We start from the raw sequence: 23,547 nt of genomic DNA on the forward strand, positions 1-23,547 counted from the left end.
GATGTTTTCACATTTTTATGACATGAAAACTTCTTATATTATAACACAAAACATAAATTATTATAACAATATGGCGTACTGCTTATCTTTTTTATCACGTCAAACCTTTCATTGTTTATTGTGGTGCTAATTAACTTTTTTTTCTGATGTGTCAGTATTGTGCTTCCGTAATTGCTGTTAAACACAAAATGTCAAACATTTACATACTCTGGGGGTTTAAATGTAGTAATAACATCTTCATCGCGCTCATCATGATTCACATTGTACCAGTAAGTCTGCAGCAGTGGATTTGTAGTAGGATTGCAATCATGTGATCACCAGCATTCAGCAGAGGTAGTGTTCACTTGTTGTCATAGTTACAGTGACATCGTGCTGCTCTCTCACAATGATACAGAAATCTTTAACAAATCCGTGGATCCAGACTATAAGCCGCATCACTTCCAAAATCTTATCAGGTGGTCCTTGTGTCATTTCTGACCTTCCCTGAAAATTTCATCCAAATCCGTTTGTCCATTTTTGAGTAAAGTTGCACACAGACAGAGGGAAGGATAAACATATGCTGATTGTCACATAACTCCGCCATGTTCCTTGGTGGAATAATTATGATACCACTTTTGAAGCATTTTTAAATATCAGAAGTTACAGAACAAGACACTATTTCATAATGAAAAAGTTCTGAAAATGGCGGCACACACTGCCATCAGTCACAATCCCCCCCTTTGTGTGAAATCCCGCCGTGCAGTGCTTGGTTCCCAGAAACCGCGCCGGAGTGAGACCTCTTCGTTTTCCTTCGCGGGGGGATGATCTGTGTAAGAGAGTCACGTGGTCTCAGTCAAGTTTCCGTGTTTACAGAGCTCAGAAATCCGCTGCTGGTCGTCGGTGTTGAGTTTATGAAGAGGATGCTGCAGTCATGGCCTTTTTAAAGACGCCAGAGCGAACCAAAGAGAGGTTTGTGTCCCTGCGTTGCTTGTTTACGGGTCTCTGTGTCTTTCTTGGAGGTCGTCGTGTGGCCGGAGGGGCAGCTGACGGCGGCAGCGGCTGTTTTTCTGGGCTCTGGATGAGCGCCAGCTGTAGCGTCAGACTGGACCACTCAGCTAATTAGCTCCACTGCCAGCACTGATGCTCTTATTATTACTGGAAGTGTCAGGAGGATTCTAGTCTGCTGTGTATTGTAACTGTAAATCTGGGGTATTTTCTAGTTTAAAAACAGATAAAAGCTATGGCAGTTTAAAGTCTAAGTTTGTTAAACAAAACCACTCAAAGCTCTTTGTGAACTGACAGCATGTCCATCAGTTGATTTGTTTATTATAACAATAGACCATATAGCTGCTGTAGAACTCATGACAGAAGCACTATGCTTTTGAATAAGTCCTCAGAGGGTTGTATAAATCCACCAGCAGAGTGATCTCGTAAAAGCTTTTAAATGATTTTCCATCTCTGCCTCTTCTAAACTGAGGTATTGGATTTCCAGAGTGCAGTCAGTTGCTCAGCTCTAAAGAATGGAGCATTAAATATTTCTGCATCAGCTGTGAAGTGACGCCTGCACACTGGTGATTAAACTGCAGTCCAGTAAGTGTGAAATAAATCTAACAATGTGGTGAAAGTCAAAGGCATTCTTCATCGATGACGTATTCAAAGTTTCTCTCCTGCAGTAGCTCATTTTGAGGCTTTAAAACCTGTTTACCTCACTGCAGAGACTGAATTGGAATCATTTTTATGTGACTGAGTCGAGAGCTCTGCAACTAAATGAAGTAATCATATTTTTTTCTTTACTGGCGCCTTTCAAAACTCCCAAGGACACCTTACAAGCTGTCTACATTTCTGATGAAAGACTCACTGCTCCTCATGGACAACACCAACTAATAAAGAGTTCTTCAGAGACTATTTTCAGCTGCTTTTTGCTAAAGGAGTTGTGTTGCTCTACCTTTTCTTTTTAAAATACCCCAAATGTTCTGTTTGATTCAAGTTAACTGACAACCAAGGCCGTAGTCTTTGCTTCTGTGTAGTGTGCTTTGGATTATTATCACGCTGGAATATTCTTGTTCTGCCATCAAGCTTGTATGTTCCTTATGGTACCATCGCTAAATGTCGCCTCCCAACAGGTTTTGCTCTCATGCAGCTTCATATCATCACACTCTCTTTTGTGCGTCGCTGTCAGGACACTGATTCTCCTGATCAGATTTATTTAAAACATGCTGGCCTGAACTGATTTGTCTCGGGCTCATCAGACTATAAAATGCGCTTCCAGTATTCATCAGGCTTTTTTTGTGTGTCTTTAAACAAAGTTTGACCTTGCAGTGTTGTGCTGAACAGCAAACAAAGGCTTTTTTTTCTTGGATGTTGTCTATAGAGACCAGCTTAATGAGCTTTGCTTCCCTCTGTCTGAGCTGTCACAGAAACTGATAAACCCCTGTGCCAAATCTGATGCCCTATCTGTCTGTTTTTTAAGGTCGATCATAGAAATAGCCTCCTGTCTGTGGCTTCATTTAAGGAGGATGACCGCTGGATTGCAGTTGGGGTATAATAGGATAAATCTGCCTTGTCACGTGAAGCGAGCAGTTGAGTCCAGCTGATGAATGCATGAAAGTAGTGAGTGCCAGAGTTGTGGTGCAGGGGAGATGAAGGATGTGTCAGCCAGCAGTCTTCAAGCACAAGAAGGGTTGTAGAACATCTGGAAGGTATATGAGAGAGACAGGTAATGGAAGGCTTTGAAGATGAGCAGCAGAACCTTGTAGTGTGTCTGGACAGGGAGCCAGTGGAGCTTAATGAGGCAGAGTGTGATATGAGCAGTGGACTCTGTGCTGGTGATCAGGAGAGTTTTGGATGAGTTTGAGCAGATTAAGCCATTTATTGGGCATACCAAAGACAATGGCACTGCAGTAATTAAAGCAGGATGTGACCTGAATAAGAACTTGAGTGCTGTGTTCAGAGACAAAGGGAAGAAGTCTGAAAATAACACGGTAAATGAGTAAGATATATATAATTGAGAGTGGGTTTTATTAAGCGTGGTCTTTGGAGTTACGGGGTTGAACCATTGAGAAAGTTTTTTTTTTTTACATCCAGATGCTGAGGGCTTCAATAAAAGGTGTCAACAATTAAAAAGCACATTTTTTAAAAGGCTTTGACTAAGATCTGTATTAAAAGGAACAATTTGCTTTTATTCTCACCGTTTTAATCATTCTGTCTAATATGTTAACTTTGCGTTTGCTAAACAACATATTCACATCAAACACTGAACTTCAGCATCACGTAATAAATCTATATTAGTCATAATTTGATCACTATTTCCTCCATATGAGTCCTAGACTGAACAAGACTGAACAAAAAACACACTCAGAGAGCGCAGTACTCCACTAAGACTGTTCATTCCCCCAAATGGCATTGTCAGAAATGCAACATTTGTTTATTAGTTATTGATGATCAGAAACCACGACAACATAGAATGTGGTCATTTACTATAGATGCACCCTCAAACAAAATGACCTTGCGCTGAGCACAGGCGTGTGTTATGCATGTGTACGTTATGCACGGATAGCGAATCACATCACCTAAATATGTAGTGGACTTATCAAAGGTAGCTTGAAAAATTGAATGTAATGATATTAAAATGTCTTTTTTAATGAATAGGTGGAAAATGAAATGATTGATTGCAAGAAGGGGCTGCTCAGTGGGAAAGTGGTTAGCACTTTTGCCTTGCAGCAAGAAGATCCCCGGTTCGAATCCCGGGGTGGGCCTGGGATCTTTCTGCATGTTCTCCCTGAGCATGTGTGGGTTTTCTCTGGGCACTCCGGCTTCCTCCCACAGTCCAAAAATATGCTGAGGTTCATTGAGTACTCTAAATTGCCCGTAGGTGTGAATGTGAGAGTGATTGTCTGTCTGTATATGTAGCCCTGTGACAGACTGGTGACCTGTCCAGGGTGTCCCCTGCCTTCGCCCGAGTCAGCTGGGATAGACTCCAGCACCCCCTGCGACCCTAGTGAGGATAAAGCAGTGTATAGAGGATGGATGGATGATTGCAAGAAAACAACCTGACTGGGTCATTTTCACTCGTGCATCTCATGGTTAATGAATAGCAGTTTACAGCTTATGTGTTTTTCAGCTGATCATTACCTGAAATACAGGCTGCCTGCTTTCTCTGTCTCTTCTATCAACACCACTGATGTAAACAAACCTTTGACTGTATCTCAGATACTAGGAGAACTCCAGCATTGAACTCGTTACAGATCTTTATGTGTACAGTAGGCAAACCTTTGCTTTTTAAACCGATTTAAGTTTTTGTTTAGCGTTTTAAAACTATTTGTTTTTTGCTTTGACATTTTTTTCACTCTAACACCTGCTGCTGTATTTCAGGTGTCTTTATCTTACAGAACTGTTTCGTTCTTCTCCAGGTTTTCTCTCTTGCTGCTGGATTTGGAAGAATATTACTTTGAGCAGCACACTGCGTACCATGTGACGAGCAGTTCAAAAAAGGACAGGCAAGTCCTTAGTATTCATGCTTTGACAAAAACCGCTTCACTATAAAATGACTTTGTAAGCCTGAGTGCAAACTGTGGAGAAGCTTCTTGTGTGAGAATCCTGATACATGTCATCATGCTGCCATAATACTAGAAAATGTACATAACTTCTCACAATCAATGTGTGACAATCCAAATATTATAAATCTTACACTGTTAGATAAGCTTGTCTGGTTTTATTGTGCTTATTATGTTTCTTTAAGGCCTTCAGAGCTAATAGCAGTTACAATAGCTTGTAAAAAAAAAACAGCTGTTCAAACATCATCGCTTCCTGTTCTGGATGCGCAAACCAACTATTAGAACAGTTTAGTTTTATTGCTCTGGTTTAGTAAAACGACTATGTTCTCAGTGAGGAGAAGGGAGATATTTATGCTGCTGTAACTCCTCTGATTCCTCCTCACGTTTGCACAGCTACAAACATCGTGTAGCTGTGTGTGAATGCGTCCAGCTGTGAGAAGAGAAAATGACTAAATTACGAATATATTTATCACCAGAGGACTCTAACGTCTTTCTCTAACTCACTGTGAATTCTTTATCCATTAGGAGATTTGTGAAATGAATATATAACATACAAGAAGCACTGCGTTCTCTAACAAAATATAAAATCCATGTTAAGTTTGTATCCTCACTATAATTCTGTCTCTTCCAGTCAGAAAACTGCATTTAACACCTTTTATTACTCCGCTGGATTAATTAAGATATCTAAAGTTCTTTGCAGCACAACACAAGTAGAGCATTTATTGGTAAATCAGGTTCTATATTTATAGTCATTTACATCAGGGGTGTTAAACTCCTCTTAGTTCAGGGGTCACATCAAGCCCGATTTGATCTCAAGTGGGCCGGACCAGTAAAATATCCACAACTATAAATTTTTCCTTTAAGTAAATAAAAGTACGTTCTGAAAATGTTTGCTTTTAAGTTATTATCTTTTTGCACATCATGAACAACCTAAAATTTCTTTCAAAAAATAGTTCAATTCAGTTTCAACAACATCATGCCTCAGTTTATCATTTACACATTACAACCTCCAGATCAGTGTGTCTACAAAAAGGCACTAAACTTTTAGTCACAGGTGTCTGAAACTGAATGACGTAGTATTTTACTTTATGGTCAAAACAACAAAAGTCAGACAAAAAAACAACAAAAATGTGACAAAACATTACAAAAATGAGACGAATGATATGAAACGAAACAAAAAAGAGACAAAAATTTTGATTAAAAAGTTACAAAGCGACAAAAATAGGACGTATACGAAAAAATTGACGAACAACACAAGCGAGACAAAAAACACAAATTGGCAAAAACGATGCACAAAACAACCAATTCAGCGAAACACAAAATGACAAAAATAAGAAAAATCACTGGCGAAACAAAAATACAAAACAAAGCGACAAAAACACGAGACAAACGACAAGTCAGACAACAAACAATAAAAAATAAGACAAAACATTAGAAAAATGAGACACAAAATTACAAATGAACAATCTAGCATTTTATTTTATGATCGAAATAACTTGTCAAGGTCGAGGAATTATTTAAAATTTGTAGTTTCACAAATTTACAAATTCCAGTTAATGTCTTACACTTTATAAAATCATCCTATAGGCCGAAGTGAACCCTCTGCTGGGCTGCTTTTGGCCCACGGGCCGCATGTTTGACACCCCTGATTTAGGTTAAAGTCATTCTGGGTTTATAGAAAGACTTGTAAAAGACAGGCTCATATCTGTGTTCCTTTCAGTCAAAATATTCACTCATGTATAAGTTCATGGTTGTATTATTGTTTTCTGTAGCCTTTACAGTATATCTACTGCTCTGTGTAACTAAATGGACTGGTGTTAGCAGCACTAACCAGCTGATGTTGACTTTTATGTTGCAGAAAAATCAGAGGCTCATTCAAGGTTTGTTCCAGATCGATCATATTTGATCCAGAGGATCTCGAAGAGCCAATTCTAAAGGTGTGTTTTCCTAATATTTGTGTATATTATAACTTTTGATTGTTTTAAAAGCTTTTTTTTAATCAAAACAAAATGAGATAAGCTTAGTGTTTGTTTTCCTCCTTTAACTGGTGAAGTCGCAGTTTGCGTTCCTGTCTGTCCTGTCTGTCGTGAAGACTTTGAAGGAAGCTAATAGGTGGCTTTCAAGATTAGATTATCACAGTTCAGTGTCTGAACAAATGTAAAATATGCTCACCATCTCTCCTTCTGTTCCTGAGTTATGGTGTTGATCGATGACTAGAAGTGTTATGAGATTACAGTGGTTTTAAAATTTGACCATTAAGCTCTAACTGGTTCATCCTCAAGGTTGAACTGAGCGTTTGTGTCAAATTTCTAAAAATGCTCTCCCTGGCACAGAGGCTTAACAATGATAAACTTGCCATCGAAATGTAAAACTTGACATTTTTACACTCAACTTTGGCATTTTAGAAAGCTGAACATATAAGACCTTACATTTCACATTCAGGTTGGGCAAATTGGTGAAGTGGTCGACATAAACTCAGCTGTCTGTTTTGCATGGATGCTGTGTTTTACTGTGCGTTTGGGAATCATAACTCATCCTCCTTGCTGTGTCTGCAGATTCCTCTACGAGACTGCAAGAAGATAGAGTTTGTGGAGAAGGAGAACAACCCTTTTAACGAGTGAGAACTCTTTCAGCTCCGGTGTTACATGTTCAGTTTAGCTGCTCAAGTGTAGTTTGTCAGACTGGTTTTGTTGCTTGTAAATGGAATGCGGATGTGGTTCGAAGCCAATTTTGAAACCAACATCTACAAAATGACATACTTAGTAGTTTGGTTTGGAATTAAGCTAATTTTGGTTCATTTATGTTGTTAAGCTGAATCTTACCATTCAGTTTTGTTTTTGTTTGGTTCTTTTACCTTTGGATGCAGTTTTGATCCTCATTGTTGATCCTTTTTGCATTTTAACTTCTCTGATGTGCATTTTTCTCGTAGGCCTCGACCATCAGCCATATCTGTTTCAAGTGGACAGGTGAGTTATAAATACAGAGGTGATTAAATGAGTGGCATGAGTCCTGGCTTGTCACATTGTTTATTGCTCTCACTTGTTTTTGATTGTCCAGATTTATCTTGTGTAATTGTTGCGTTGACCCATTTGTTTTCACAGGCTTTCAAAGTAAATTTCTAAATATAATTTTCACTTTCATTTCAGATCATTTACATCAAAGAAAGCAATGTCATAGCACCTTACAGAAACGACAGGGTGAGTCAGCTGACCTCAGCAGCAGGTTTCCTCTCATGTTTCCCTGCTCAGAGCAGTTTGTGTGTTCTGTGGAAATCCGTTCATAGATGTGACGTTAAACCAAGAATACAATGTAAAACTTTAATGGTCAGAGTTTCACCTGATTGTTGTAAAGGTGCATTTCAAGCGGTCAGATCATTGACGTTTGAAGAGTGAAATCTGAAAGTAAAACTCTCCTGGTATATTAAAAGGATATGGGAAATAAAATGAGTCAGACCTGAGAGATCACACACCAGAAGCAGACCAGAGGGCCTCTTTTTATGTGATGTTCTCATCTGAAACACTAGTTTCTTAACCCTTTAAAGGCATTATGGAGAATATTTTGTTTGTTTAATTTGTCTGATTCACATAAAATGAATATACTGACCTTTAGTGGACTTGTATGTATGGTTTCTAAAAGAGTAAAAAAAAGTAACTGTGGACATGGCAGGACCTGAAAAACATCAGCCAATCAATGCGCTCGGACCGAGGCGTTTGGTTTGCTCCCTTTCCTGTCAATCAAAAATCCTCCGGCTCAGGCCTAGTTACGTAGATTACGTACGCCTTGGACTTACGTGTTTTCTGTATGTGTTGCTTTGGTATAGCTTCGTAGTTAGCTGGCGACTTGTTTTGCTCATCTTTTTTACATAATGGCATATAAAGATCCAGGGGGACCCAGCTATAAAAGAAAGTCATATTTTGAGGTCAGAGAAAATAAAAGACAACTGGATCACGAGAATGCAAAAACAAAAGTGATTATTGGCGAGTCATTTGGGCGATGGCGTCAGCTCAAGCAACAAATGGACCTAAAGACAGATGCCTTGGTTGCTAAATTCCTTCTGGACAGGTAAAATGTATTACTGTATTATACTGCGGCTGTAGGCAACTTAACGAGTCCTACGCAAGTTTCTGGAGGGGGGCGTTTCTTCGTAAATGTTAAGAGGGGGGAGGTTAGAGGGGGGAGAGGGAGAGGTTGTATGTGCGCATGCGCATGCTACGTTCAAAGTCATAGGAAATTAAATCTCCTCTAATGCCTTTAACTTACCATTGTGCAAGTCCACCAGGACATATTCTTACATTTTTACATACTGTAGTGTAGTGTTTTTATTTGCTTTACATCAATATAGCCCTTACATCCCAAGTTTTATTAACATATATATTGACTTACATCTTCACTACTACAATAAATTGTTTGAAAGTGCAATAAGCCTAAAAAACTTGCTTTTTTTCACATATATTTCAAAATACAGAAACTGCATAATACCCTGTGCTCTTGTTTCTGAAGATTTTTGTTACGTGCACTTTATTGTGTACTTTTACAAACCCACCACTGCAATGAAAAAGTGCTCTGAGACATGGGGAATGTGTGAAATGTTGGTGTAACTCCCCGTAGGCAAAAGGAATGATTGATCTATCGTATCTGGTTTCCAATCTACCGCCAATCAAAAATGATTATGCAATCATGGGATAGATGCACTACGCTGAGCTCTATAGGGTTAAATAGTTTGATCATGCTCTTTAATCAAATAAATAAAAATACCCCAAATAATCATGGTGTATACATTTTATGCATGTTGCAGCAAGAGTAGTTCTAAACAGCAAGGAGAAAATATACACAAAAAAGTTTGTAATTACAGCAGCTAACAAAGCTACATTAAAACAGAAAAACCGTATAGAACTCCCCCTGAAAACAACAAAACACACTTGCTGTTAGGGCCATAGATCAGAACTGAGTAACTGAGGGAGCAATGATGATATCAGATTTAAATCAGCAGCCAGTCTGACTTTTGTCCAGTAGATGCAGTGAAAAGTTTAACATTAGATCGGCCCTTGTTTGCCACATTCACATTAAAAAGTTATCCTGCAATTGATCCTCATTGTTTCGTTGCCTCTGTCCTCCTCCATAATGTTTTGACAGCTGACAATGAGGAACTCTAAATGAAGTAAATTCACTCATATCTGCTCATTTTGGATTTTCTCATCCAAGATGATCCCTTTTAATACAGAATGATAATTTAAAAAAAAATAATAATTCATGAAGGTGCTTCCAGGCTAAGAGGACAATTAGGGGGTTATGTCATGAATGAATGTGTAGATAGTGTAAAAAAAAAACTGAAATGAGGACTTTAAGATTCAGGAAAAGTAATTTTTAACTAAAGTGTAAGGATCCGGGTAAAACCATACAATGCTTTTCTAGAAAGGAGAACTGGATAGAATTGTTTTTTTTTTTGTTGTTTTTTGAAAAGATATTATCTGCTGTTCCTGAATAAATTTGTGTCATCACGCTGGCAGGGAGCAAAGAAAATAACCTTTCAGCTGGAAGTGTGGAATAAAACTGAAGATGTTGTCCAGACATTACTGCAGGTATGTGTTTATTCCACATCAATACTAATACAACATTTACAGCAGCTGATACCATGAAGGAGTTGTCTGCGTCTGTTTGATAAACCAGTCGGTCCGTGTTACTTTTAAACACACCCAGCAGGGATTTGCTGCACTTGTTTTGGTGCTGAACGGGTGCTGCTGTCATTTTTCTCTTTTTTGACTTTTGTTGAACTTTGTAGCTCCACAGGGCGTCCTGTCTGGAAAAACTTGGAGACCAGACTGCAATGGTGAGTCTATAATTACTTTACACCTCCAAAACCTGAAATTTGATGATACTATTGAAATCCCGAATGGTCCATTGTTCCACGTTTCCATTGTTTTCTTCCTTCAATCCATGATTATGTTTTGATTGTTTCTTGTTAGTAACCATCGTATAATCATCCATGAGCTAACCTACTTCTCTTCTTGTGTATTTCTAGATTGCTGCCAATCTGCAGTCACGTCTGGCGAGGTCATCATTTGACAAAAACTGGTATGTACATGTCAAACAGAAGCATATTTATATGCTTTGACATACAGAAAAAGCAGCTAAAAATAAGCAAATAGAACACAGATATACACACCAGGAAAAAAACAACAACAAAAACTGTGTAGAGAACCAGCATAGTACAACTTATCTTATGTCATTTAAAGACTGATCGATATGAGTCGATAAAGTCAATCGAACCATTTCAACAATTATCAAACATATCTGTTTTGAGTCTCTTAGTTTCTGGATTACAACAATATCATGCATCACATTGAACCAGTGTTCTATCGATGGTGGGTCCTGACATAACCATTTTTTTGTAGTGGCTTTTTTGCTCTCAGAAAGCAGAATTCTAGCCTGTCTTAGGGTAACCAATGAGTTGTGGTGGCATCTTACCCAAGAACAAGACCTGAAAACAAAGAACAATCTTTGATTCTTAACACCTTCTCCATGCTGTCATTGATCATCTTCCAGAAGCTGTGAATCCGAGGACACCCCCAAAACACGTGAAAACGGTTTGCCCAAACATTTCCACATCCTGTCCAGAAAGCATCCTGCCTCTCCCTGAATTGTTTTGGAGTCGATGTCATAAAGAATCTGACCATATTTTTCCAGTTAAGCTCGGTCCGGGACAGTAAACTGGTTGATTTCCAGTGCTTGTCATTCAGATCTTCCCAGTCCTCTGATGACATGATAAAGTCTCCCTCTCTTCCCTATTTTTCTTTCATATGGGATGTATTTCCCTCATTTAACTCTTGGAGGTCCTTATATAATTTAGAAATTGTTCTGAGGCCTTCTCTGTGCTATAAGCTGAGATATAAACTACTAATATACCAGGTCCAGATCTTGATTTTTCCAGATCTGCCATTTGATTTGTTTTAAATCATCATAATAATCAGCAGGATGGTGCTATAGTATGAATTACACCTACTGTATAGGAGTTCACAGCTGGATCTGACTGTGGCGTTAATCTGCTCTACAGCTTTCAGAGTGTTGCTGAGAAGCCTCACATGGAGTGTCCAGTGGAGATGGTCCTGCCTCTGGTGTGCAATCCAGGCCACGTCTGCATAACAGATGAAAACCTCTACTTCCAGCCTCTCAACGGATATCCGGTGAGCCGACACAGTGGCCGCTCACAGCTGTGATACCTGCGTTTCCTCTCTGCTGTACAGCAGGAACCTCATCACGAATGGATTATGTTTAATTCGTTTACGTGTCATTTCAGGAACACGTGATTCAAATCAAGCTGCACAGAGTCAGGAGAATCTACAAAAGACGACATGGTCTGCGGCCCCTGGTGAGGCTGCTGCATGTCCACTAATGCAGTAAAATTCACTCTCACTCACTCGGCTGATCGGATTAGCTGTCACAGCAGTTGCATTTACATTTGTGTTCGTTTGTCTGGTCTCTCCTCACCAGGGTCTGGAGGTTTTCTGTACTGAGAATGATTTCTGCTCAGACATCTACCTGAAGTTTTACAACACCGCTGACAGAGATGAGATCTATTACTACATCGCCACTTTCCTGGGTGAGAAAACGCAAAGACATTGATAGATCTGCTGCAAAGTGTCTTCAGTTCCTAAAAAATCTTCTGCACTTAAAACTTGACGATTGGCAATTCTGAACATGCTATACTTTTAAGGTTCCCAGTGGAGTTTTGACCCTTAGTTGTGTTTGCTTTTCTGTGAAAGAGAGCCTGTTTTGTCGTACATTCATCAGCAGGTGGCAGCAAAATGCTGCGATTTGCCGCGACTTGTCAACAATCACAATGATTTAAACAATGCAGGGTTTAAAATATGTTGAAAACGGTTTAATGAGAAAGGAAAGCTCACACAGCTCACAAATGCAAGACATCTCCACAGATCACCTTTCTATTAATCTCTGCCTGGTGTCCTGCTCTTTATTTGTTTCGTGAAGTTGTGCAGTTACATGTTTTTAAATGATAATTTTCTTTGCTGATAATGTTTCAGCTGTAGTCTACAGACAACAGTGTTACCAGGGTTTCAGTGTACTGTTATAATCTGCCTTGATGGCAATTAAATTCACAATGAAATTCTGTTTTTAGGAAGCCCTTTTAACATTTGGGGAGCTGATTAGTAGTGAATGAGTTTTTTTAATTTATTTTTTTATTAGTGAAAATTGTGACACAGTTGTGTAAATGATAAATCGTTCATTTAAGATAAGACGTCTGGAAAGCATTTTTTGACACGCTACCATATATTTTTTCACATGTAGAAATTACAATTGAACCAGTCAAAATTAATGTACAGATGTTTGTAATTTGACTATAAAAAGTAATTGTTGTTAACAGGTTTTAATGATTGAATTATCAGATGTTGATAAAGAATAAGTGGAAAAGTAAATTTGTATCTATTGTATATATCTGGCCTATTAACAAACCATTTCTGATATGTGGCACTGGTTAGCATTTTCATTAGTAGACAGACATGTCATTGAAGATATCCCTGCATTTCTGATATGTCTGACCTATTACCTGATTAACATATTGATTTTAGATACGTATCAGTGAAGATTTTCCCAGTGATACTTTGACTGGTGGAAAAGGAAATGTAATATAATGTCTCTAGTACAAACACAACTTTTTTAATTGCTGCAGATGCTTAAAATGTAATACTAGATCTCTTAAATTACATAGTTACAGTTCCAATCAGACGTATCAATAATTGTATTCTATTCTGTCAGAATCACATTGTATATACCTGGATTTCCACTTACATGTGTATTCTAAGAACAACTATAAATATCTGCAATAAATGTTTCCATTTGTAAGAAATGAGATGTTAATATTAACAATTGACATTTTGACTAGTTGATAGTGAGCTGTAGATATCAAGAATTCAAGTTACATTAAGTCAAAATTGCATTATTTATATGTTAACTTGAATGACAGATAGTTGGCATTTCTACAAATACGAAATGATTGTTGATGTCAATTACTACTACTGCTAAATGTTAAAAAGGCTGGTCATATACTGTTCAAGTATGTGGAATTGTTTGCCTTGATGATGACCACATAAGAAGAAAAGTAAATGAAACAACAGCAGAGTATTAGACATTACCTATTCACAGTGATCCTGAAATGTTGGTGTTTTCCTTGGCATTTCACACCACATAGGTCTGTTCTTCTCATGTGCACATATATTTTATCTAGGATGGGCAGTCCAGTCTGTTAGTCTATTTATCGTTCATGTTTTTATTGTGTACTTTGCTTTTAGTTCTATTATTTCTACCTAGTTCTATTGTTTTTATCCTAGTTTTATTATTCTTATCTTTTGATCATGTTTTTTTACGCTTCTGTACAGCACTTTGGTCGACTCTGGTTGCTTTAAAACCAGAGTCCACCACCTTTGAACGGTGACATTGATAAAACCCCATAATTTATTCCAATCTGAGCCCTGTTGTTTCTTCTCTTTCGTCCTCAGAGAACCACGTGACGGAGCACACAGCAGAGAGTTACATGTTGCAGTGGCAGCGCGGTCATCTCAGCAACTACCAGTATCTCCTCCACCTCAACAACCTGGCCGACCGCAGCTGCAACGACCTCTCCCAGTACCCCGTCTTCCCCTGGGTCATCACTGACTACAGCAGCTCTCAGTTAGGTGGGTCAGCTGGCCTCTACTTAACAACTCCACCTCATGCCTGCTGAGTGTTTGGAGCGGCTTTTCTCTGTAGTAACCTATTTTAAAGAGTAGCTCATTGTCAGGACTTCACACTTTGTTTTCCAGACATGACAAACGCTGCCACATTCAGAGACCTGAGCAAACCTGTGGGTGCCCTCAATAAAGAGCGTCTGGACAGACTGCTGGTGAGACTGTGATGCTTACTGATGTTTCTGGACTGTGAATATCTGAGACGAGGAGCCCCTCAGTGACCGCAGAGTTGTTCTCTCGTTCACAGGCTCGCTACAGAGGCATGCCCGAACCTCGCTTCTTGTACGGAAGTCACTACTCCTCTCCAGGCTACGTCCTTTTTTACCTGGTCAGAGTTGGTATGTGTCACACTTTCACATGACTTCTCAGCTACAGAATGTATGCAAACCCTCTGATTCAGTGTGTTTGTACATAGTAGGTCATGGATCAGTCAGACTGTTGGTTTTTGTGTCTGCTTGTGTGTGCTGTTAGAATACTGTCACTCTTCACTGTAGACTGAGGCTCATGGGTGTGAAGTAGAGCTGCAGCGATCGATCATTTAAGTAATCAAGCATTACTCTGGCGATAAATCAAATAATCGAGTTCTGTGCTAGACATGCGCGTTACAGAATCAAAAGCTGAAGTGAGAGCGTTGTGCGACAGAAATAACCATCCTGGTGGAACACAGGCAGTCATCTGCAGTGTATTGTAATATATAGTATAGTACGGGGGTACTCAGCTAAAACTCAAAGGGCACCCATTATGTATTTAGTTGGTGATGTGAGAAATCCCATAAATATGTTGTTAGATTTCCGTCCGTTTAAACTGCTGCTATTAATACTGCAGCTGATAGAACACAGGCTAGAAAACTGATTAGTTTATTAGTATCTATTACAAAGAATATTCAATCATTAACATTAGTTTCACTTTTATTTGGCCACAAATTAAAGTGATTTCCTTCATTGTGAGACAGAGTCAGACCTGCATGCACTTCAATACAACATCATGTTTTATCAGCTGCATTGATGGTAAAATAAATACATTAACGCACATTTAGCAGTTTTCTACCAGCATTCCTGTCTTTTATCATTTCCATTTTATTGTCATAAATTCCTTATTGTTCTCTATTAAAACGACCTGTTCGTGATCGGTTCATTTTGTGTGGAAAGCGAGTCAAATGATACTCCTGTTTGTGTGATGAGTTTGAAGCAGGAAGTCTGAGTTATCAAAGAAAGTTGAAAACCGCCTTCATACCTGTTAACTCTGACTGAGGTTGTCGTTCAAAGAAAGTGTGACCATTTCAAACTGCCTTCGTAGTTCAGCCTCTGATCTGATAAACCAAGCACGAGAAAAGCTGCGCCGGCTTAAATACAAGTGCCCCGTTAAATTTAATTTATTTAGGTCAGGGTCTGTATCAGATGAAGTCTGGATCCGGCCTCAGACCACAGTCCACCGTTTAGTGACCTGGGGTCTAGTATGTAGTGGATTAAACAAAGCATTGATTCAGAGAATTTGGAATTTTAATAATTGAATTACTAGAATAACTTGAGGAATCATTTCAGCCCTATCGTGAAGTGTGCCAGCCCATTAACTGACAGATTCTACACGAATGTGAAACTGCAGTTCCTCGAAGCAGATTTAATTTTCAGATTTAATTCTGACAGTTGATCAGAATTATTATGACAGTCATGAAGGAGCAGGTTCTTTAAAATTAGAGACAAAAATGCAATATTTTGAAAGCTATTTTATAAATATTGCCCAGAATCGCTTTCAAAAACTGAACAGATTGATTTAATTAATTTATTTATTTGATCATCAAGGTACTGTTTTACTTAATCCCAAGCTGTCGTCTCCCCTCCAGCTCCAGAGCACATGCTGTGTCTCCAGAACGGCCGCTATGACCACGCAGATCGCATGTTTAACAGGTACATTTTTTTCGCCTTATGCACATCCCAAAAATACTTTGATCAGTACGTTCTTTAACCCAGCTTGTACTGTATATATACAGGTGATGGAGAAGTTCAAAAATAACCCCTAGTTTAATCTTTGTGTGTAAACATGTATCTCAGAACGTGTTATATTATTCATTTAAAAAAAAATCTTCATATCAAAAGTAACTCAACCTGTCAAATAAATCTGAGAGGTTAAAAATTGCAGCCTTGTAAGATGGAAATACTCAGATACCATTTTCTTTAAGTGGTTTACTTGACTAATTACAGTACTTTCCAACACTAAAAAGTTTGTTTGCATGCGGTGTTGCATTTAGTCTGTAACACCAATTTGTGCCTTATGACTCGCTTATTGTTTAAATGTGTTTATTAAGGTTGTATTTTGAGCTTTGAAGACAACATCTGATTATGTCTATTGGTACTTACTGACATTTGGTATTTCTTACAGCATAGGTGAAACGTGGAAAAACTGCTTAGAAGGAGCAACGGACTTCAAAGAGGTACAGCTATTGGTCATTTTCATCAGTTTGCCTGCTGTGGCCTGATTCTGCAGAGATTTTGCACAAGGTTATCAGTATGACTGAATAAAAGAAAATAAGACAGAATATGTTCATGCTGCCTGCAGAGAGTCTTGATATGATTTCTGTAGAATGTATCTCTTGACACGTTGTCTGAATATTCTTCTGCTAATGTAGTTAATCCCAGAGTTTTATGGGCAAGACTCCAGCTTCCTGGAAAACAGACAGAGTCTTGATTTGGGTCGGAAGCAGAATGGAAGCTTAGTTGGTGACGTCATTCTCCCGCCGTGGGCCTCAGGTAAACCGTCTGTGGATTATCTGTGTGTGACGCAGTCCTGTTGATAATTTTGTAAAGAATTAATTCAGCTTACTGTCTGTGCTCCAGCAATCTTTTTCTCCTGCTTCCACCAGATTCCAGTGATTTTCTTCAGAAGCATAAGGCAGCGCTGGAGAGTCAGTATGTATCAGAGCACCTTCATGAGTGGATAGACCTGGTGTTTGGCTTTAAACAGAGAGGAAGTGAAGCTGTGGCAGCTCAGAATGGTAAACCAGACGCACCTGTTTTCAACATCAAACACACTGAAATTGGACAACAACTGATATTTATCTCACTGCTTTCCAGTCTTTCACCCGCTAACCTATGAAGGCGGCATCGACTGTGACAGGTAGAGGAGACAATTCCTCAACAAATACTATTCCAAACGTGTTTGCTGTGTTGTTAACCTAACTTTGGCCTCCATCTCTCTGGGAAGCATTGAGGACACTGATCAGAGGATCGCCATGCTGACGCAGATCCTGGAGTTCGGCCAGACACCCAAACAGCTGTTCACCAGCCCCCACCCTCAGAGGATCACACCGAGATTTCAGAACATCACACGAAGCCCCAGCATCAACTCACCCGTCAGCGACACGTCTCCAGGTAACAAAAACAGTAGGAGGACACTGTAACATTATCATTTGTAGCTTCATTATATTTCCATCATAGTGTGAAAGACAGTTTTACTGCCGTTATTACTTTTTAGGTCTTTCCTTTTTAGAAGGACACTCAGAGAGGGCATCCTTCACCAAGGCCAGTGCCCGATGTCCCATTTCTAAAGCAATCCAGATCCGTGCCTGGTAGTTTTTGCATAAACCTGCTTATAGATAAACAGACAAAAAAAATGGCACTGAAAACATACCTCAGTCTGAGAAAGGAGTCCCCTAAACATTGATGCACAGTTGCAGTGACAACAAACGAAGCAGCAAAGAGAAGTTGACAATAACGATCACAGCAGTATCTGTGTTTTTGCTGATGTGAAAAATGATCCAATCTGTGAGTCAGAAGCCATGATACAATACAAACCTTGAGTTTTGTGATCTTTGGCACCCCAAATTTGAATCGGAAAATAGTATTTACATATATAGCAACCACAGCCATCCAACATTTAAGCTGGATACCATATTTTGGACCCCTCTGTATCCCTACAGTAGTTGTCCTTGTGTTGTTTTGCAGCCTCTCCGAGTGAGGATTCGTCGTTTGAAGATCTGACTGAGGAGAGCAGGAAGTTGGCTTGGACAAACATGGGGAGTTTGAAAGTCATTTCCAGCCACAAGATCCATAAAGAGTGAGTCAGGACCCATCTACTTGGCTACAGAAATAACAAAGTACAAATATATTTGCATTTCTAGTCGCATAAACGAGAAATAAAAGCTTTGGCTCAAGTAAGAGGAAGTATATGCATTGTATGAAGGTGGCAGGAAGCTGAAGTACCCATGAGGACTGGGGGCTACTGTAAGATTTCTTCTTCCAGTGTTAAAACAATGACAGAGCTGTAGAATACTTAGTGATAAAACATTGTTTTCTCCCATTTCTAAACCGTAGAATTATGAAATCCCCTCACAGATGACTCAGTTTTGTAATAGTTTGTCTGCTACCTTTCCCTACATACACACGTGGACAAAATTGTTGGTACCCCTCAGTTAAAGAAGGAAAAACCCACAATTCTCACTGAAATCACTTGAAACTCACAAAAGTAACAATAAATAAAAATTTATTGAAAATTAAATAATCAAAATCAGCCATCACTTTTGAATTGTTGATTAACATAATTATTTAAAAAACAAACTAATGAAATAGGGCTGGACAAAAATGATGGTACCCATAACTTAATATTTTGTTGCACAACCTTTTGAGGCAATCACTGCAATTAAACGATTTCTGTATTTGTCAATGAGCGTTCTGCAGCTGTCAACAGGTATTTTGGCCCACTCCTCATGAGCAAACAGTTCCAGTTGTCTCAGGTTTGATGGGTGTCTTCTCCAAATGGCATGTTTCAGCTCCTTCCACATATGTTCAATGGGATTCAGATCTGGGCTCATAGAAGGCCACTTTAGAATAGTCCAACGCTTTTCTCTCAGCCATTCTTGGGTGTTTTTGGCTGTGTGTTTTGGATGGTTGTCCTGTTGGAAGACCCATGACCTGCGACTGAGACCAAGCTTTCTGACACTAGGCAGCACATTTCTCTCCAGAATGCCTTGATAGTCTTCAGATTTCATCGTACCTTGCACACTTTCAAGACACCCTGTGCCAGATGCAGCAAAGCAGCCCCAAAACATTACTGAGCCTCCTCCATGTTTCACCGTAGGGACAGTGTTCTTTTCTTCGTATGCTTGGTTTTTGAGTCTATGAACATAGAGTTGATGTGCCTTACCAAAAAGCTCCAGTTTGGTCTCATCTGTCCAAAGGACATTCTCCCAGAAGCTTTGTGGCTTGTCAACATGCATTTTTGCAAATTCCAGTCTCGCTTTTTTATGAGTTTTTTTTCAGCAGTGGTGTCCTCCTTGGTCGTCTCCCATGAAGTCCACTTTGGCTCAAACAACGACGAATGGTGCGATCTGACACTGATGTACCTTGGCCTTGGAGTTCACCTTTAATTTCTTTGGAGGTTGCTCTGGGCTCTTTGGATACAATTCCAACGATCCGTCTCTTCAATTTGTCATCAATTTTCCTCTTGCGGCCACGTCCAGGGAGGTTGGCTCCTGTCCCGTGGGTCTTGAACTTCTGAATAATATGAGCCACTGTTGTCACAGGAACTTCAAGCTGTTTAGAGATGGTCTTATAGCCTTTACCTTTAAGATGTTTGTCTATAATTTTTTTTCGGATGTCCTGGGACAATTCTCTCCTTCGCTTTCTGTTGTCCATGTTCAGTGTGGTACACACCTTTTCACCAAACAGCAGGGTGACTACTTGTCTCCCTTTAAATAGGCAGACTGACTGATTATGAGTTTTGAAACACCTGTGATGTCAATTAAATGACACACCTGAGTTAATCATGTCACTCTGGTCAAATAGTTTTCAATCTTTTATAGAGGTACCATCATTTTTGTCCAGGCCTGTTTCATTAGTTTGTTTTTTTAAATAATTATGTTAATCAACAATTCAAAAGTAATGGCTGTTTTTGATTATTTAATTTTCAATAAATTTTTATTTATTGTTACTTTTGTGAGTTTCAAGTGATTTCAGTGAGAATTGTGGGTTTTTCCTTCTTTAACTGAGGGGTACCAACAATTTTGTCCACGTGTGTATATCCATTCTTTCTATTTATTTATGTTTTTTAATAATCAAGTGTTTCTACTGTATTTGCAGAGCTGTTACGGGAATCGCTGTGACTCGAGATGGAGCGGCTATTTTCTCCACATCCCAAGGTCTAGAAAATGTTTGAACAGTGACAAATAGACTGTTGTATTAATACAGAAAGGATCCAAAGAAAGGCACTGGCTGCTAAAGAATTTTGTGCATCAATCAATTTAAAGACCTGATGAATAAAACTATTTTCTGCGTACAGTTTTCAGTCACTGCAGTGGTGTTTCCTGAGGTATTCTAATGTAGTTACAGATTTCACCTGTGCAGCTGTCTGAGAGAATCAAAACCACAAGTTCTGTAATGTCACAACAGGGCAGGGACTAACTTTTCAACTGGTAACACTGGTGCTTCCAGCTTTTTTGGTTGGTCACACCAGCAAATTATTTGGTAGCCCCACCCCACCACCTTATTTTGGTAACTTAGTTATGTTGTTGTAATTTTATGGGAATTTTGTGAAAATTTTCCAGGAATTCTCTGGGAATTTTCCTGGAATATTGTGAAAATCTTCCAGAATTTTTATGTGAATTTTCCAGGAATTTCCCCTGAAAATTTATGGCAACTTTCCTGGAATTCTATGAAAATTTTCCAGGAATTCTATGGAAATGTTATGAGACTTTTTCTGTAAGGTAATGGACATTTTACTGTATCTTAATAGGAATTCTACTAGAATTTAATGGAAATCTTATGGGAATTTTACTTAAAAATTTCCATTTTTTGGAAAATTCTCGTAAAATTTCAAGAAAATTCCCAGAGAATTCCAGGAAAATTCCCCACCAAATTTCTTGAAAATTCACATTGAATTCCTTAAAAATTTCCATAAAATTCCAGGAAAATTCCCACAAAAATCCCATGAACTTCCATAATATTCTAATACAATTTCTAGAAAATCATGTGATAATTCCAGGAAAATTCCCATACAATTTTAGGAAAAGTCCCATAAATTTACCATAGAATGTCTGGAAAATTCCCAGAACATCACCTTAAAATTCTTGGAAAATTTCATAAAAAATCAAGGGAAATGCCAGTGAAGTTTGGGGAAATTCAACAAATTGGAGTTTCTTTTAATATTTACTTTCCAAAAATTGCAAAAACCTGGAATTAACGTACAATATTTTCCAAGTGCCCCCATACATGCCACTATCCTCACCAAGATATATTTAACTGAACAGTTTATGTTGAGCCTCCTGAAAATCACTCACAGCTTATACGTTTGCTCTCCATGATGTGGTCTTATAAACTAGTTCATTTATACATTTTACTATTGAGTTGAAATGTATTTCTGTTTTTCAACTTGCTATTGGTAATCTTATTGATTGAGGTTTCCCATCAGTCGCAATACTTTGTAAATTGTTACTAGTGGAAAAGGAGAACAAATAGCAGATTGATTCAAATCACTGATTCCAGTTCATTTTAAATGACTGCAGTTTCATCTCTGTTGTGTTGTGTAAAACTCAGCTGTGTCTCTTTATTCCAGACTCAACGCTTAAAATGTTTTCCAAAGACCTAAAGGACTTCCAGAGAAGCATGTCCTTCTCTAACATGGTACATGTCTGTATTTACTTACCACATCATCTCTCTCTGTATGTTTTCTTGCAATCTGCTCCAGTTCTCTCAGAACAATAAACCATTTGACTGTTTTTCAGGCATTATCATCATGTTTGATGCTGGCAGATGGTAAAACAGTGGTGTGTTCTTCATGGGACAACAATGTGTACGTACAGCATATTTGTGCACATTTCAAGTGTTTTTAGGCAAATGTTGAAGGCTTCTCACTGACCTAAAATCTCCTTCCTTCTAGTTATTTCTACTCCGTCCCGTACGGCAGGCGGCAGGACACGCTGATGGGTCACGATGACGCCGTCAGTGATACGTGTTGGTTTGATGACCGACTCTACACGGCATCCTGGGATTCCACTGTCAAGGTAAATATAAATAAATCCCAGCCTTACAGAGGTGATTCTAGAACACGTTCTCACGGTGTTTGTTTATTATTCAACCATGAAAGTGTTAAAGAAGCCAATTTAGGCTCTTGAGATTCTGACAAATGCAAGTGTCAACGGAATATGCTGATTTTTATGATCAAGCTTTACAGCTGTAGCTTTGTAGCAAGAGAGACCGCTATAGTTTATTGTGTTGTTTTGTTTCACAGGTCTGGCAGTGTGCGTCTGACAGCTCATCCAGTCACAAGAGAACCCAGTTTGAGTTGTTGGCTGAGCTGGAACATGAAGCAGGGGTGAGTGAGGACACTAACGCTAGCTTTCCATGTTGCTCTACATGCTGTAAGGCTTCATCATCTACAAACTCTGTATGTATCGACACCATTTGTTCAAACTTCATTGACTTGTTGGAAGCCAGTTTGTAGCTGATGAAGCTATGTGCATGTTTTAATGTTGTCAAGTGTGGGATAATCCTGTTGTTTGAGGCTTTACCAAACACACAGATGGTTAAAAACACCAAACAATGTTACCATATGAAGTGCTGAGAAGTTGTTACAGAGCTGAAAACAAGCTCATTTTCCTTCTGTACTTTTCTTATTCAGGTGAACACTGTTGCCTTGAACCCGGCGGGGACTCTGCTGGTGTCTGGCTGTAAAGACGGGACGGTCACTATCTGGGACACCAGCAGCTACGGGACTCTGCAGCAGGTCCACTGCCACAATGGAACCATCCACCACGTGTCCTTCAGTCCTGGTAAGTGTAAATGCAGATCTTTTAGGTCTGAATGGTGTGCAGTTTAGTCTTAATCTTTTATGCACTGAAGTCAGAATCTTAGGATTTAACCTTTTATGTGACTTTGTCTGCATTAATTTCCCTTCCAGTACTACAAAGAAACTATAATGAAATACTTCTGAAACTTTCTTTCAGTAGGAGGGGAATAAAATGCACTGAAAGGTCAACGCAGAGCACAGTATTTGTTTCAATGCTGTTCATTAAGTAGCTTATTGTTTCCTACCAACAGACCACTTCAGCGTTCTGTTTTGAAGTGCTGGCAGCTGCTTGATTTTTTTTTTTTCCTCTTTATGGATCAACAAGGACTTTACCACACAGTACTGTCCTGAAAGCCAAGGCAGTGTTTATTTTCTGGCTGCACATTATAGCTCATAGACTGGAGTTTATTGTCCAAAGAACATAACAGTATGCCTATAAGCCTTATAAAAACTGAGGGTATATGAGTGCATGCTGGAACTCTTCTCTGTTTTCGCTTTTA

The 23,547-nt window shown here is 38.9% G+C and overlaps 1 protein-coding gene across 1 annotated transcript in view; it reads left to right on the forward strand.

Moving 5' to 3' along the window:
* The first annotated feature begins 808 nt into the window (after nucleotides 1-808).
* Nucleotides 809-23,547, forward strand: part of nsmaf (neutral sphingomyelinase (N-SMase) activation associated factor) — a 29,385-nt gene continuing 6,646 nt past the window's right edge. Inside the window, exons 1-28 of the mRNA XM_022220519.2 lie at nucleotides 809-948; nucleotides 4,389-4,475; nucleotides 6,391-6,469; nucleotides 7,088-7,149; nucleotides 7,462-7,498; nucleotides 7,679-7,729; nucleotides 10,040-10,111; nucleotides 10,312-10,359; nucleotides 10,552-10,604; nucleotides 11,584-11,713; nucleotides 11,827-11,898; nucleotides 12,021-12,129; nucleotides 14,045-14,221; nucleotides 14,348-14,427; nucleotides 14,520-14,610; nucleotides 16,113-16,176; nucleotides 16,649-16,700; nucleotides 16,896-17,016; nucleotides 17,130-17,261; nucleotides 17,341-17,383; nucleotides 17,471-17,637; nucleotides 18,211-18,322; nucleotides 20,344-20,402; nucleotides 21,815-21,882; nucleotides 21,984-22,051; nucleotides 22,139-22,262; nucleotides 22,490-22,573; nucleotides 22,880-23,030. Of these exons, the coding sequence (XP_022076211.1) occupies nucleotides 911-948; nucleotides 4,389-4,475; nucleotides 6,391-6,469; nucleotides 7,088-7,149; nucleotides 7,462-7,498; nucleotides 7,679-7,729; nucleotides 10,040-10,111; nucleotides 10,312-10,359; nucleotides 10,552-10,604; nucleotides 11,584-11,713; nucleotides 11,827-11,898; nucleotides 12,021-12,129; nucleotides 14,045-14,221; nucleotides 14,348-14,427; nucleotides 14,520-14,610; nucleotides 16,113-16,176; nucleotides 16,649-16,700; nucleotides 16,896-17,016; nucleotides 17,130-17,261; nucleotides 17,341-17,383; nucleotides 17,471-17,637; nucleotides 18,211-18,322; nucleotides 20,344-20,402; nucleotides 21,815-21,882; nucleotides 21,984-22,051; nucleotides 22,139-22,262; nucleotides 22,490-22,573; nucleotides 22,880-23,030 (2,431 nt within the window). The 5' untranslated portion in view covers nucleotides 809-910. The remainder of the gene's footprint in view (nucleotides 949-4,388; nucleotides 4,476-6,390; nucleotides 6,470-7,087; nucleotides 7,150-7,461; nucleotides 7,499-7,678; nucleotides 7,730-10,039; nucleotides 10,112-10,311; nucleotides 10,360-10,551; nucleotides 10,605-11,583; nucleotides 11,714-11,826; nucleotides 11,899-12,020; nucleotides 12,130-14,044; nucleotides 14,222-14,347; nucleotides 14,428-14,519; nucleotides 14,611-16,112; nucleotides 16,177-16,648; nucleotides 16,701-16,895; nucleotides 17,017-17,129; nucleotides 17,262-17,340; nucleotides 17,384-17,470; nucleotides 17,638-18,210; nucleotides 18,323-20,343; nucleotides 20,403-21,814; nucleotides 21,883-21,983; nucleotides 22,052-22,138; nucleotides 22,263-22,489; nucleotides 22,574-22,879; nucleotides 23,031-23,547) is intronic.

This window comes from Acanthochromis polyacanthus, chromosome 20 (genome assembly GCF_021347895.1).
Source record: "Acanthochromis polyacanthus isolate Apoly-LR-REF ecotype Palm Island chromosome 20, KAUST_Apoly_ChrSc, whole genome shotgun sequence".
Classification (NCBI taxonomy): domain Eukaryota; kingdom Metazoa; phylum Chordata; class Actinopteri; family Pomacentridae; genus Acanthochromis; species Acanthochromis polyacanthus.